The sequence below is a fragment of the Hippocampus guttulatus genome, chromosome 20, assembly GCF_054856545.1.
Source record: "Hippocampus guttulatus isolate MCC_2025c chromosome 20, RoL_Hgut_1.0, whole genome shotgun sequence".
NCBI lineage: Eukaryota > Metazoa > Chordata > Actinopteri > Syngnathiformes > Syngnathidae > Hippocampus > Hippocampus guttulatus.
In genome coordinates this window covers 2,305,209-2,321,722 of record NC_141280.1, presented here as the reverse complement: position 1 = coordinate 2,321,722, position 16,514 = coordinate 2,305,209, and the positions used below count along the sequence as shown (strand labels likewise).

The window sequence follows — 16,514 nt, the reverse complement described above, 5'->3', positions numbered from 1 at the left end:
GAATGGACCTCCACCGCCACATGGCTCTGGGAAGACACCCCACTCTGACCCGTTCTGATTGATAAGGCGTATGTTTTGGTACCCTTCTACTCCTTTGCCTAAAGGGAGAACTAAGTTTGAGCTTTCATCATACGTATTGAACTAACATGATTAGAGGACGTAAATGAATAATTAACTGTCAGAGGAGGCACCGTTTTGATAAGACCCTTGTTGATGGGAATGTGTGAGGTTAATGTTTTGGGGTCAGCTTTGAATACAGAAGTAAAGACCCTCTGGTTAAACCCAGATATGCACGTGGAGTATGTTGCTGGGTGAAAAAAAATATATATACAGTATATCCTTTTGTACATATTGTGACGTGATGGCATTATTAAGAGGTGGCTTAGATCACTGTTATATATATATACACACACACACAGTAACGAGGAGGTAAGCGGGCCTTCAGTGGGTATCGTGGACCGTCACAGTGATCTAACCCACCTCTTAATAATGCCATCACGTCACAATATGTACAAAAGAAAAAAAAAAGTATAACTTTAGCTATGTTCAAACTGCCAGGCATGTTACTAAACTGTTCCAAAAAAAACACCTTTGCCGATTCACAGACCATTGTCGATATAGTCTCACCTCCAAGCACCTCTCACCCGCAGGCATCGACACGAAAGAGGCCAATGTGTGGCATCAGAAGAGCATTTCAGGTATCTGAGGATATCACCTTTAAAAAACAACAACAACAACAACAAGTTACCTTTATCTTCCAATACATCACCTCAAGAACTCCAAACCTCTACCGTACTTCACAATCAATTTGTGTCAATACAAAAATTTTAAATAAATAAATAACATTGTACTCACCAGAGATTGTCATGCAGAAGCTCCTTCCTGTCTGTGTAAGCCAATTTGTCCACCTACACATAACTACTCTGAAACTGATTACTTTATTTCATGACACAATACTTAGTGATCTATTTTTTAAAAATCTTACACTTACAAACATTCCATAAAAAATAGTAAAACTCATACGACAACTAATAAAAACCTAACTAAAACAAAGCATCTTTGAAGAAAAAAAAACAAGCTTGCTCTAAAAACTAGTTCAACCCAACTGAAAAGTCAAAACAAAATAAAACGGAATGGTTATTTCAATGTGGTTTGTGACTTTCCAAAGACAACAGCACAAACTTAATCCTCCGCAACTTGGATTTCCTTTTTAATTATTATTGCAACCAACTGGAAGACAATACATCACATAAACATCATTGCAGTTTCTCAGAAAATGGAAAACAAAATAAAACAACATTTATATATTTTTTTTTTGCCACGGTATTGGACGACGTTGATATTTACATGTAGTGATGAAACAGGTCTGGAACTCATTCTTTGGCAATACGATTGCACAATAAGGGGGAGGAAGAGGAGAGAGTTGAACATTTACTGAAAAGCCAACACACCTGGGTGTACTCTGCGTCACGTCTCGCGGACCAATAACACTTTTGCATTTTTGACATCACTAACCTATGGCTTTCCATTTCTCAAGCTTAGACAGTCACCAACTAGAATGGCAGTACTGTAGACTATATTTTGCTCAAGAGAGCAGAACAGGAACGGAAATTGGCAACTTTTAACTGTCTTTACGTAATTTTTTTTGTTGTTGTATTTTTCTGTTTGCTTGGCAGCTTTGAAAGAAATATTCTTAGGCAGGGAAGTATACCACTCGCTTGGCCACGAGTTCCTGAATGCAAATGAGCGAGACAGAGGAAGATTTGTTTTTAAAGCCACATATCTTGACATACCTTTTACCAATTCAACATGACATTTGGCAGCACGTGAGTGGGTTCTTTCTGTAAATACAGCAGAGGGCCTGACCTCACACAGATATCGCACGAGACAGGTGGCACATGACAAGACACTGACTGACTGTCTTCTTTCAGCCTTTTTCTATGTTAGCATGGATACCATACCAAATGCCCCCCCCCCAAAAAAAAACAAAAACAACAAAAAAAAAGTCAGTGATGCGTGCTACAGTTGGCAAAAGCATTTCACCAGTGTGGAAGGGACATGCATACGTTCAGAAACTTGGTTCGCTGCTGAAGTTCACGTTTGTGCTATCGCTTCCAAGTAAATAAAGCGACATTCAAAGCCAGAGCACGAACGGTGGCACAATATCAAAATCGTTTCGTAATGAAAGAAGGCCTGCGCTTATTCCTGCTTTGTGAATTCCCAATCAAGTCATTCTTTCATTTGCAGCTGGAAGAGTGAACCTTAACAACCTTGAAAGTGAGTGGAAGTAGCTTAACTTTAGCAACGTATACAGTAGATATAAAGAACAAATTGAGCTGCTTAATCCTGCTTGAAATCGTTGAATCTGAAACTGCAAAAACTGTACATTCTTCAATTAAGGATGGGCATAATAATTGAATCATTGTGTGTTTTGTGTTTTATTTTATTTATTTTCTTTATGAATGTTGTCTTGGAAGAAGTGAGTGCACTACCTGGCTCCAGCCTGCAGAGACGTTATATATATTAAGGTGGTACTTGGAGAGCTCAATCTTTTTTTTTTCAGGTGGTACTTGATGTATGAAGTTTGAGAACCACTGGTCAGTTTAAAACAGTGCAAGAGATTTGCTCATCCCATCAAAAATAGTACTTAAGAAAAATTAGTCAGTATTAATTTCCCACTTTGGTCTAAAAAAATGTCAAATGCCCATCCCTAATTATGCAGTATGCAAAGTTTGGCCTAAAATGATTTATGCTTTGGTTAAAATTTCTCAAGAATAATAGTTTTTCAACACCTGTTGACAAGTGCACAAACTACGTGATCTCTTTGATCATTTTGGGAAAACAATCTCACACACCATTCTCAACGATCCTGGCGGCAAAACTGATAACATTCTAATTGCGTGTTAACGGGTACGCCTGTATTCAGAAAAACAGAACGAGGGCATGAATACTTCTGGGCTTAGCTCGACATCTTTGTGTTCAGTATATTAGTGTCATTGAGTGCATTCTTGTTCTCTTTAATACCCCTCCAAGGGCCTTCGCACGTGGACATACTGTATGAGGTTATTTTCGGACACTGACAACATGCCCATCAGTTTGGGTCATTTACACTGAACAATGCTGATGGAAAGAACACGCACACAAACATACACGCACACACACACACACACACACACACACACACACTCAAACAAACACAGGGGGCTAAATTAAAAAAAAACTAACAAAAACCAATACTGCCATGTTAAACAAACAAATGTTTGTCAACACATGTCCGAGACATGACAACAGAGATACTGAAGGTAGGCACAATGTTAAACAAAGTGCTCACAAACGCACGCACGCACGCGCGCACACACACACACACACACACACGTATTGTGGAATAACACGGGGGTTAACACTGATCACCAAAAGTCCTAAACCACTGCATGAGCCGAAGACAAGAAGCCAATGTTGAGAAGTGGCACCCTCAGGCCTCAAGTTGCAGAGTTACATCCCCACATTGCTCCCTGAAGGTGTGTCTTTGAAAGCCCGCTCAAGAACCCGAAAAGGATTCAAATAAATGCAGGAGGAGGAAAAAAAAAAAAAAGAAAAAAAATCCAATAAATTCATGGGTATAAGAATTGGCGCAAAACTTTTTTTTTTCTTTCCTCTAGGATCAAGGTTTATATGAAAATAAGTCATGCTTCATGCTAAATACATCGTTTATCTTACATGTTCTTTGAATAAAAAAGATTTCCTTTTTATCTTATTTACAAGCACCCATGCAATATAACTGAGAAAGTCCTGCAGGTCAAATTGCTTCAATTAAGAAAGGAAAAAAAAAATAAAATATTTTCTAACTTTTTACAGAGTCACCTGCGCAGGACAAATTGCTTATATCTTTATGAGGGTAAAGTGAAGAGGAAACAGACACAAACATCACCCTTAACACGGTTTGTGTATATAGTTCTTGGACACTGTCAAATGAATACGGTAGCCACGGGAAGCTACGATGTCTTTTCCAGGTGTCTCGAGACAGGAAGTACTGGGTAAAGTTTTGGGGACGTTTACATGATGCAACAACGACAACGAAATGAAGGAGATATTGCCTCACACCCGGCACACTATCCATCTCTATGGTGAGAAACATGAGATTTCTTTTCCCCCCCGACGTTTTCATATATCTATTCTTAAATACTATGAGTGCTCTTGAAATAAACCATGTTGCTTTTCTTTAAGTGGCATAAAATAATATCAAGTGCATGAGTATATATCACATTGGGTTTTACAATTATTTTGACATTTACGGTCGTCCTCGTCAAGCTTAACTACCACTGCCTTCGGGTGTTTTTTTGTTGTTGTTTTTTTTCCTAGTTTTTTTTTTTTAAGTTTAGGTTTTTTTTTTTGTCAGCTGTCATATTGGCTACATGAAGCAACCTGGTCACTTCTCTTTGGCACAGTCTCACATTTGTGCTCGTGGATGTAAGGAGAGTGATGCTAGGGAGGGGCTCCGCCCCCCCGGACCTCCCCTCGCCCGAGTCTCGTAGGCTCCGCCGCCTTTGCTGGCATCACTGCAAGATTGCTACAGGTTACGCACGCAAACAAACAAATATGCAAGACAAACAGCCATCTTCTGCCGTTGTACGGATTCACTTTTGCCCACTTCTCCGAATGAATGCTTTACTATGGCTTTCATCCCCTTTGGAAAAAAAAAAAAAAGAAAAAAAAAAAAGAACAAAAGACACATGAGAAGTACCCATTAGTGTTGCTGAACATGTAGGAAAACATAGATTTTTGATATTGCCACAAATAAGTAGGATTCACCTAATGCCCTGCAGATAGATAGAGGGAGATGAGACGCGTCCGTCGAGACTAAAACATGTTACCTGTTGATCTATTTGGGTATTGTACAGTGTGTCTGTGTCGGCGTGCTAACGTGTTCACTCGATGATGTACCGTGTGTCCTTTAGTTTCTCAGGGCCTCTTTCTGCTCCTTCTGGCCCTTGGCGGTGCGGTTTGTGATGTTGTTGAGGCAGGCTCGGACCCCGGCCAGGTGGAGCAGCGACCCCGCCGCCTCCTTCATCTCCTCGTCGTCGCTCTCCGGCGGCTTCTCCACCGCGCGCCGCTTCTTCAGCGGCAGCGTATCGCTAATGCCCCTCGCTCGGTTTTTGGTCCACGCAAAGCTGCTTCCCGCCAGTGTCCCGGGTCCCGCCCCCAAGCCACGTCTCTGTCCGCGCAGGGGTTGCTGGGAAAGGTAGGTCGCGGCGGCGGCGGCGGCGGCGGTGGCGCTGACGTGGGAATCCAGCGGGATCTCCCGGGGCTCGGGTTTGATGTCGGATTGGATTTCCACGGCGATGATGTCGTCGTCGTCCGTCGGAGACGAAGGGGCCGTGGCCTGGGAGGAGCCCAGCCTGCTCGGGGATTTGGCGGTGCTGTAATTGTGGTCTTCCTGAAGGTCCTCGCCGCAAGGTGGAGGTGAGTAGCAAGAGGGGCATTCCTGGCCTCGTTTCAGATACTCTCCTATGGAAGATCTGTGGGGAAGCAAGGGCACGAAAGGGGGGAATATTGTTACTACTTTATGTATGTATATATATAGTTAGACTTACTCTCGCAAGTGTTTCCCCTCTCTGATGTCTCCCTGCAGAATAAAAAGTGTTCGAATATTTATATACTGTATGACAAACATGCACTCCTTTCAATGATCAAATATTCACTGCATACCTTCCGTGTATGTTTAATTTATTTGACAGAGCAGGCCATCATAGTCTTTTGCTCTTATGATAGATCGGCATGTCCAGGCATGCTCTGAAGGTTCTTGGACTCACAAGGTGTTTTTTTGTTTTGTTTTTTTCCCGCTAATGAATATGCTTGTGCGTGTGAATGTAGGATGTTGATATAATCACTTGAATAGAATCTTGGCAAGTGTTTTGACCATGGTCGGGGTGAGTAAACTATTCGTCACGCATGTTGGATTTGTGTCAGGAGCGCATTACGCACAGGAGGTTTGTGACCGGCGCTACCAATATGGCTGACAGTGGCACGAGTAAAGCCGCCCCACCTTATGGCCGAAGTTCTGCTCCCTACTGGGCTGACAGGAACAGGTCTTATCACGGGGAAGAGTGCCTGGCTCCTGACACGGGCGCCGTTTTGAATCACACCACGAGGAACTGGAAGACAAGAGCAGACGCTCACACTTAGAACACACACCGACGTCAAATTAAATCAAGAGGATGGAATGGGGAACAGTGGTCGTCACATCCGCCTGACATTTCTGAAGATGGAGATTTGAATCCGGGCTCTAACTTTCTTATGTGGAGTTTGTTTGCTCCAGGCAAATTTCAGTGTGAATGGTTGTTGGCCCAAATCTACTCTGATTGGCTGGCACCTCTCACTTGAAGTCAGCTGGTGACTCGAGTAAGGATATGGATGGAAAATGGATGGACGGATGGGCGGAAGAGGAAAAAGCCAGCGGTAGGTTCTCAGAAACACGATTAGATGGCAATAAGAGCTCGCAGCGGCTCAATGAGACTCCGCCGACCATCTGAGGAGGCCAACGGGGCTCTATTGATGAGCAAGGCAGGGTTAAATTGAGCGGGAAAGCGTCATAAATGAGTTAAGGGCGCTGTGATTCATTCAATTACCAACCAGCGCCGGGCTCTGCTAAATCTGGCCTGTAGCACGCATACGGGCTGTTGGAACTCAGGAGGAGCACATTATTCCGCTTGTGTCCCTTCTGTTTATTGGGTCAAAAATAAAAAAAGTGAAGTTTAAGGCTTGTTTTTCTTCAGCTGGAAGTGAGGTTATTTTAGTCTCAAGGTGAAGAAGCACTTTCAAATACCAGTCAACTTCGGTGCAGAACCTGACGCTGACCATGACTTTCAGCATGACAATGAGCCCCACCGTACATCCAGACATCAGCAAAAAGAAAAAAATCGAGTACACATTTTCGTGTAGGCTTGTGTATGTAAGTAAAATGTTCCCACTTGAATGAAAATGACTCCGCTCTGCAAAGAGTAATTTAGCTAAGTAAGATTTTAATCAAATAAAAGCCAAAGGCATGTGACGAAGCCCACCTGGAATGTTTAATCTGATCAAAGCATGGAGGAATAGATCACTTGTCAACAAACTACTACTGTATCGGGACCATCATGGGAGCCAAATATAGAAAGCTTCTGAAAGTGGAAACTTCCTGCAAATGGGACAAAGGAGCTCGCAGCGGCCCAACACCTCCAACCACCGCACAGCCGGGATGATGGAATGGCTTTGGAACAAATCCCCGACTGTCCTCGAGTGACCCGCAAAAAGCTTGGACTCCCAAACCTTTTGAGAATCGCTGTTGAAAGCTGAAGATCCTGCTTTACCAACGCCGCTGATCCAACGTGATATGTTCTCCTCAAGATGTATTGCTCTCCCCTACTTAACGCGGCATGGCACTGTATATAAAAGAAAGCCCACGGCCCCGATGTGGACTCATGCTTTACCGTTTCAAGGTCACCAGGTAGGTCGTGACAAACCAATCCGACACCAAAACTTATATTGGCTTGCAAAGCAAGCGTTGCTAGAACACAAAGTGGACAAAACACACACTCTGAAATATATTGCAGGAAACACAAAACAGGCATACGCGGACTAACGTCTATGCACGTACTCGTAAATCCGAATCTTCCACCACGGCTCAAAGCTGGTGGCTCACCGCAACAGTTCCCTTCCACAGCTGTCATCTTCCTCTCACTCAGTTCACATTTCAAAAAACGACCTGGTGTTTGCGCTGTCTGCTGCCCAGGCTTGTTGAAAGCTGTTACAAACACGAAGCCCCCCCCCCCCCCCCCCACACACATCAATACAGCTTTGGTACCTCCACCAAGGGGGGTGCTGCATGTTTTCATGGGTTTGTTTGTTGGTTGCGCGCGACCTCCACTGTTCAGTTTTTGAATCTCCTTCGGAACATGTTTGTGTCGGTTTGCATGTTGTCCCCTAGTTTGCGCGAGTTTTCTGTGTGGATGTGAAGCTGATGGCACATCATCTTAGAAAATGACACTGTGAGGAATTACGTGTATTTGTTGCTGATCTGATTTGATTGTGCATTTATCTGGAGCAGATGAATTGAATTTACTGCACATTACTTCCTACGGGAAATATTACTTCACTTTTGTAGTAAGACGTTTTGGAACAGAGTAAAACCGGGAATGTGGGCTGTAAATGCCCTTTCTTGACTGGTAATTTTGGAATCGCCCAAATGAGTTGCCACTGCAGAAGTGATGTCCCGGAGACGTCTTCAGACAATTGAGAAGGCGTGGAAAGAGCACCTCTGCTGGTTGAAGCCAAGTAGTGTCCTCCATTGAATCAATGAGTGAGTATACGCTTCCCTCGAAACCTTTACTTTCTTAAGCCCGCAGTACATCACAGCCACTCACAAAGTGATTTTAAGGTAACAAATCGGCACTTTAATTCAGTGCTCTTGTTTCCCCCCCTTTTTCAGTCTCACACCGCTCAAGAGCAGTTTTATGGAGAGAAATTCCATTCTGTTCGGGGAATCAGGGCCTCGTTAAAACACCCTCAGCATCCCGCGGCGCCCACTCGCAAAATGTCCCCGCGACATTTATTTGGGTCCGAATCATATTGCAAAGATGACATCAATTCTGGATAAGTTTGAGGTAGCGCTACATCACTCTTCGCTCTTCACTTTCCTTCTCTGCCTGCGGTAATCTTATTGAGTCCAGTTAGTGTGGCTCTGCCCCTGATATCTCCCGCTCTGCTCTCCATAACCTTATAAGTAAGTCCCTGCACAGTCTCTTTTTTTAATCTTGATCACTCACTGCATGCTTGTGTATGTGTCAGTGCATTAGGTCTCCCCGGATTGACATGAGAGCCCACCACCCCCCCCCACCCTCCCGCTCCCCGACCACGACCCCTCTCGCCTCCTGAAGCTCCCCACCTCCATCTCCAGCCAGGCTTTAGGTCACCATAGCAACGGCTCCCATTCCACATGCCACAGAGCGGTAGATCACGCATCAGCGGAGAAAGTGACAGAAGAGAATGAGAACGTGAATGAGGGGGGGGGGGGGGGGGGGGGGTGGAAAAAGGCAACGTCTGGCTCTATTTGACCTGGACTCTCCAAGCTCAGCGGCACACTCGTGACCACCACTGTTTGTCCTTGACACCAACGCACGCACACATCCACATAGCTCAAGTGCAAGGCGTATGGAAAACTGTCTGTGTGTGTGTGTGTGTGTGTGTGTGAAACGGTATCCGCGACTCCTTGCTTTGTCTCGTCATTCCTCTTCATCGATCCGTCTTTCTATGTATAGTGATGACTCATATCTCCAACTGAGCATGTATGCAGGCTCTGCAGCAAACACGGAAGGGATGTATGCTGAGGAGCCAACTATGCAGTAGGAGAGCAAACGCTCCTTTCCACATCAAAGGATGCCGCAAGAATTCTAACAAGGCATCATGAATACGTTTGTCTGACTCATTTGACTGACGATACTGGTCCACTCGTCTTGCGGGTGCCCGTTACGGCAGTTACAAGGTGACTGGAAAAGGACCCACAATGGAGGGATTTCTTGTGAGGTCATGTGCTGAGCACGGCCAATCGGGTGCTTTATAAAGCGTTCAAATGTGGATGATGCAGTCAACACAGGGCTGCACTTTACCGTTGAACATCTTGACAGTTGCAAGGATTTACGGTCGCATCCTGTTTGTGGACTTGAGCTCGGTGTTCAACGTCATCAAACCTGAACGTCACGACTCGAAGCTCCTCCAGCTCAGCGTTTATCCTGTCTCTATCCGCCTGACACGGGAGCCACTTCACTTTGGACTTTAGAAAAAAAAAGTTGGGCCCGCTTATGTTTATTTGAAGCCATGCAAGAACTAAGAAGTAGATTCATGGCACCCTGGATGATAGCACTCCTTGTAGGTGATATTGAACAATGCGCGTCAAGGCTCCCCCACATATTTTGAAGGCGTCTTTCACCTTGTAATAAACATATTGACTTGTTCCCTGCGACACTTTTCACCTTTGACACTTAGCCTGAGAATTTTAAGGCAAGTGTTGAAATTATTCAAATGCCCACAAAAACGTCAAGTTCAGAAAATCATCAACTTCACCACATCAAAATTTGATGGATTCTTCCTTGGACCATGTCTGAGCCTCCTAAAAAAAACCTTTCTTGGTGGAGGTAAAAGCATTTTTTTTTTTCCTGTTCAGAAAATGGTCGTCTGTCTTTTTACATCAGGTCCGCTCCTCTGCCTTCCTGGTGCATCCCTGCCTGTCCCTCGTATCCCAGTCTGCGTGCCTGTTTTCCAGGGAAAGTGAAGCACTGAAATCCTACCGCCCCCCTCCTTTGCTTTCATGTGCCGTATACACACGCAGACTCCTCCAGCCTCCTGTTAAATGAGTTCCACATGGCCCCGCAGGCAGCCGTCTCCACGCAGCCGGCAGAGGAGCGCGGCGGACGGGCAGAAGTACACACAAACACGCGTGCCGCACACGCTGGCTGCGCTCATTCACACAGTCAGGCAGGTTCAAAGGTCACTCCCGGCAGACCTTGACAACACAACTGTTTCAAAGTGGACCCTCTTCCCCCCGTCTAGCTGCTAGTTTGACCGGTGTGTCTTTGAGTGTGTGTAGCATGTTCAGGTCTGAGGGCAGAACGCATACACATGTCGTCTGACTAACGGGCTGTTTCGTTGGTGGGCTCAAAATGCTGGCGGTGAAACTGAACAGCTAACTGGCTCGTCTATTTGACGATCCAGCTGAGTGTCGAAGTGGTTGGCTGACTGACATCTTACGGGGGGGGGGGGGGGGGGGGGGACAAAGTAAGGGCAACAACTCAGTCACTGCAACCCAGGATGTCGATTCCACACATCCACAACTCATATTTAGCGGAACTGCTAATTAACAGAATTGGCTCATGTGGCTGATAAATCTGCCGACTCAGCATGCCATGTATCTTTGTAACGCGGTTGGACAGGAGTAATTTCATTTGTTTGCACAAAAAAATTTGTGTTGGGGGGGCGGGGGGGGGGCGGGGGGGGGGGGGAGACACAATTAAGGATGGCACACAGGGCCGACACGGTGGCGGAGTGGTGAGCACATCCATCTCACCTCTTCTGAGGTTGGAGGTGTGGACTCTGGGGTCAAGCATTGCCGACATAATACAGGTCGCTATGATGCTGCTAATTTGAGACAACCTACATTCCAAAAAGGTTCACACCACTCATTGCTAACCGGGCACTCCAAATAACCTGACAATGTGTCACTCGCGACAAGAATTCTTGACAGCTGAGTAGATAGCGGAGAGTGGAAGTGTAAAGGGAATTAGTGGCTTCGGTGTCTTCCTGTTCATGCTTCATCCTGAAGTTGGCTGCAAGTCTTTTCACATTGAGTTATTGCCACCATTTCAAAGAAGTAAAAGTCAAAGTTCTGTCGTCTGGATGCGAATAACGACGGGTATGGGAGACTGACGTCAAAAAAGAATCACCAGAAAGCTTCTTTCGTTGCAAGGTTAAATGCGTTGTGGACCTCGAGTCTCACAATGTCACACGCGGCCTTCTCAATTGTCATCCCCGCCTGTCCGCAGTCCAGGCTGCTCAGACACATCACTCTCAGAATATGCGTCTAGAGGGAATCCAGGTTTTCAGACACTCTCCAACCTTGGCTCCTTGACCATTACTACTCCATTATCAGTGGCGATGGAGGGCACGCCGTAGACGCCTAATGTATCCATTTCCCTCTCCATTTAGGACTCGGCGGCCCGGCGAGCTCCTGTAGTGCTCCCTGATTGGGATTGAATGTCCATTTAAACTGCCTAGCAGCCGCCAGGGAAGGGCGGGGATGGGAGGGAAGACGGGAAAAGGAAGTGGGAAAACAACAAAAGCGACGGGGAGAACGCATGTTGTGTGTTGAGTGGGGAAAGGAGACACGGGGATTGCTCCACAACCTCTGATAAGATTCTCGCTCCATCCCTTCCCTCTCAATTGATGTGTCTCTACTGGTTAGGTTTTCTTCTTTTTTTTTTTTTTTTTTTTTTTTTTTTGAACTTTCAAATGTAGGAAAGCATTCCTTGGCTGGCATTCAGCCACTCGTCAGAACTCAGCACTTGGTATTCTCAAGGTGCATTTTTAAAAAGACGGCTCTGGAATCGAGATGATTGCATGTTCGGCACCTTCGGGGGGGGGGGGGTCGCTCTGAGAGGGAAGGAAGGCAAGAAAGGACGATCACAAAAAAAAGGCAGAGACGTACCTTGTAGGAGGACTCCGCCATTCTTCCTGAAGAGGGGACTCCCCGACCACAATGGAGGACTGTGTTCATCGGGAGGCGGGCGGGCGGGTGGGGGTGGGAGAAAGAAAAGTGGTCAAACCATTTGATCACCTCAACCAGTCTAACGGGCTTCGCTGTGAGCAAGATAGCAAGGTAGGAAGTTGAACCCATAAGCCCGCGCTTTTGATAATAGTGATTAGATTCCCGGGTGTCCCACTGTTGCCATTATTCCCTGTGATTACCTCGGAGAATTACAGCCTCGCCTCCATAAGTCCATGGGAGTAATTTCTCATGACAACCCCCCACCGCCTGCCACAGGTCCGCACACATCCAACCGAAAAAAAAAAAAAAAAAGTAATCAACGCATTCACAGTTAACACATGCTCATGTCACAAAGGCCTGTTTAAGATAAATATGCCTACGGAGTGACACATTTAAACACGTTCCTCTAGCTGGGGGCTTGACACACGCGCACACACAAACGCACACACACATCCACAGAAGGGGCACACAAAGCCGGGGACTCACTTTAGGTGATCATTGCACCACTAATGAGGAAGGTAATGACAGCATTTCTCACAAAGCTGGAGACATCTTACACACACACACACGCACACACACACACACACACACACACACACACACACACACACACACACACACACACACACACGTGCAAGAGCACAATATTACTGTCCCGTCGGTGCATTTGAAGTTTTGAAGTCATTGGAGGAGAAAAAGAGGATGAAGAAGGAGAGGACGAAGGTTGAGCGGTTTTTCAACGATACGTCTGGATGCTCTTCCTTGTCCTCTGCTTTTCTTCCACTTCAACACGCTGCGCACATTTCGCACGTCTGACAACATGGACTTTTCTCCACAAACAAATAAACAAACAAACAATCAAACGCAAGCGGGCTGGACAAAGAACACCCGGAGAAGCTTGCGAACTCAGACAAAGCAGCCCACTCGTTTGCACTCATCGGGAGAGTCTCCTTTGTAATGCGAGGCATGTTTTATGTTGCGCTAAGCTGCCGAATGAGAGGATTTGGACGTCTGCACTTGTGATGTGGCTCTCACCTCGCCAGATGCAGGGGGAAAGATGGACCGGAGGCTGGCACGAGCACGCACACACACACACACACACACACACACACACACACACGCACACACACGCACACTCGTGCACGCGCACACGCTCCACAAAACGCAAAAGCTGCACATTTCAGCCCTGAGCCACCTGCTGTTGCCATGGAGAGTTGCCACATTGCGTTGCCACGGCGATAACATATTTTTCCTGCGCTAACAGCCTGTCTGTTTTCCCTACCACCTACAGCCCCCTGCCCCCCCGCCAATCGCACCCCTTCTCCCTCTCTTTTTTTTTAATCGTTCTCTCTCCTTCTTTCTTTTTTTTGCTTTCTTTCTTCCCATCCCTCGATTGTCTCACACTCGCTCAACAAATGGCCTTGCGGTGCGACAGCACCTGCGTTACATGCGTTGCCATGGTGGCGTTCCCGTTTCCAAGGCGATGTGCTGTGCATTTAATATAGTGGGCGAGGGGCTAAACTTGCGGCAGACGCTCATTCCTCAATTACCCCCCCCCCCCCGCCCATTTGTTTCCTTCATGGGAAGGGAGGAAGGAGGCTGGGAGAAAAAGAAAGGAAGGGAGATGGAAAGAGAGCAAGCTCCTCTACATCCCCCTTGAGACATCCATCCTCCGCTCCTCCTCCTCCTCCTCTTCCTCTCATCCAGATGCTGATGGGGTGTGAAGGAATGCACCGCGGAGCTGACCTCCTCCCCGGCATACTCCTGCTCTCCCTCCCCTTTCGCAGGCACACCAACACACCCATTTTCGTCATGAATACATTCATGCACAAAGAAATTGGTGGACTTGACTGCGAGCGTCCGCGCGCACGAGCAGGTCGGGAAGAGGCGGCGAGCACGTACAACCAGGAGCAAAATGTCGGCGGCGGTCGGCGGCTGCGGCGTGAATTATTACGGCCCATGAAAAAGAGCGGAGGTGTGAGCGATATTAAGACGAGAGAACAAAGCGCCGTCATCCCCTCATCTCGGCCAGACCCTTTTTTTTCCTTCATCCTTCCCTTTGCCCGTCTCCCGCTTTGAGTTGTGTTGAACTGCTCGAGACAGTCCTTGACCTTAACACAACGGAGCCACTGTGTAACCATTCCCGATCATTACACTTCATAACATAATAGTCTTGAGAAGGAGAGCCCTTGAGAGGGAGATATCGTGCAGATATCGAGCAGCTCCACGTGTATCACGGAAACCTATTCCAAGCCGTTTCATTAGCGGTGAGTTATTATTTTCTCCCTTGAACAATATGAGGGAAACAGCGACGGCAGCTCCCGCTCAAATAAGCGCAACAGAGTCTCCAAGTGGCTATTATCTGATGAGAATTACATCAATTGAGAAATCCTGAAAAAATGGGACTGCCGAATTCAACTCCGGGTAGTTTATTGTTTCAGGCGGCAAAATGATGTGTTCTGATTGCTATGATTCATATTAATTGCCTTTTCTAGTGAACCCTGTTTTCTCCTTGAATTCACTTGGTGGCTGTAATGCCAAAATGGATGATGCTCCCTTTACGCGAGTCAAGTGACTCAAGGTATTAAAAGCCCAGGAAGCATGCTAAAAAGTATCATGAAGCCGTGACGAACTTGTTTTATGGAGACTTTTTTTTCCTAATCAAATGTAGAACGTGGACTATTTAATGCTCGATGTCTAACGTCTCATGAACTCATTTTTTGCCGTCTTTGGAATCTTTGCCAGAAAAAGGGGCGGAGTCACTGCACCTGAACGTGGTCGAGCAGCACAATTTCAAAATGCTTTGAATTGAGAAGGAAGAGTCTTGCTGTGAGTGTTCTCAACTCCTGTTTGCATGTCAATGTCACGGAATAATGTTGCCCAACAGGAATAATCATCAAACAATTCTTTCCAATCAATGAATCCATTTATTATGCCCCCACTTTCGTAATTTATTCAATGTTTTTACTGCTACGCAGTGCCTACATAATCATCTTGAACAGATTTACGAAAAATATTTAATTGATTCAAAGGCATCACCAAAACTACACGTGTGGGGAACGGGATCTCTTTTTTATTTTTTCAATTTTTTCTCTATTTTTGTTTGTTTGTTGTACACTGTTCAAGAAAATTCTGGTCGTGAATCAAAACGTGTTTCTTTTTCCCTAAGCCAGAAAGACATAATGAGCAGCCATGGAAGTTAGCGAAAGGCTAACATAAAGTGGGTCAGCGTTTGCATTAAAAGTTTTGTTTAGCGCTTCAGCGTTTGATGCTGGTCCTTGAAGGCAACTAATCACTGCTGCGCTCCGCCAAAAAACAACAACAACCGCAACTAAATACCAATAGTGACAGCTATCTGGCTCGAAAAGGTCTAATCATCTCTTTCCTCTTTTGACATGGTTTTGAGAATAAATGAATACAAACAAAGTATGTATCAATTAAGTTAATATCACCACAATCGAAGCTTGACAATTTTGGAGGGATTTGCTCATGAGCAATTATTCATACATCAATTAAGTAAGCAATTTGTGTCACTTAACAGTGTAATGAAAATTCAAAGTCATCTGTCGCAATTTGTTGCAGCTCTAATAATGTAAATTGTAGAAATCCAAACCTCTTAAATTGCGTGCACATCAATGATTAAATGAGACTTGAACATAATTAAGTGAAACACGGAGCGATGTACCTTAAACCAACACCAGTCCCAAAACTAATAAAGTTGAGTGTAATCTAATTTCAGAATCACAATCTCGGGTGGTTTTATAAAGATTGAAAGACTGCAAATAGGAGAAGACTTATATCACAATGAATACATCAGCTGTCGAACATGGACGGGCCTGCCGTGATGCCTGAGCTTGATTACGCTGCTCCAGCAAAATGTCCATTAGATTGTTGTCATGGCCTTCATTTGGAGTTTTGCTTCACCACAGGGGACCGGCAGTTTCTTTCTCACCTCAACATGAACTGTCCGCACCTAACGTCTCAATTCCCACTGTGGGTCACCATGCAGATGACTGCGGCCTCTTCTACAACCCCCAACATCTTCTGACCGCACCCTCAGCTCTTCCCCCATGTTCCTAATCTGGCCTCCAATTTGTTCCACTTCCCCATTCCTCATTGTTCAAAATGACACTTTTATATTTTATGGCGAACCAATTATTCTGTTTTACACAGTCTGCTAGTTCAGCAAGCCCAACCTGCCCGTCGACTCGGCAGTGGGATT

General features: G+C 45.6%; 1 protein-coding gene across 1 annotated transcript in view; it reads right to left on the bottom strand.

The window, feature by feature from the left end:
* Positions 1-1,182: 1,182 nt before the first annotated feature.
* The window catches only part of LOC147187479 (forkhead box protein N3-like), a 46,937-nt gene continuing 31,605 nt past the window's right edge, over positions 1,183-16,514 (bottom strand). The window contains exons 4-6 of the mRNA XM_086100382.1: positions 12,233-12,291; positions 6,044-6,152; positions 1,183-5,516 (exon numbers count right to left, since the gene is read on the bottom strand). Of these exons, the coding sequence (XP_085956508.1) occupies positions 4,952-5,516; positions 6,044-6,152; positions 12,233-12,291 (733 nt within the window). The 3' untranslated portion in view covers positions 1,183-4,951. The remainder of the gene's footprint in view (positions 5,517-6,043; positions 6,153-12,232; positions 12,292-16,514) is intronic.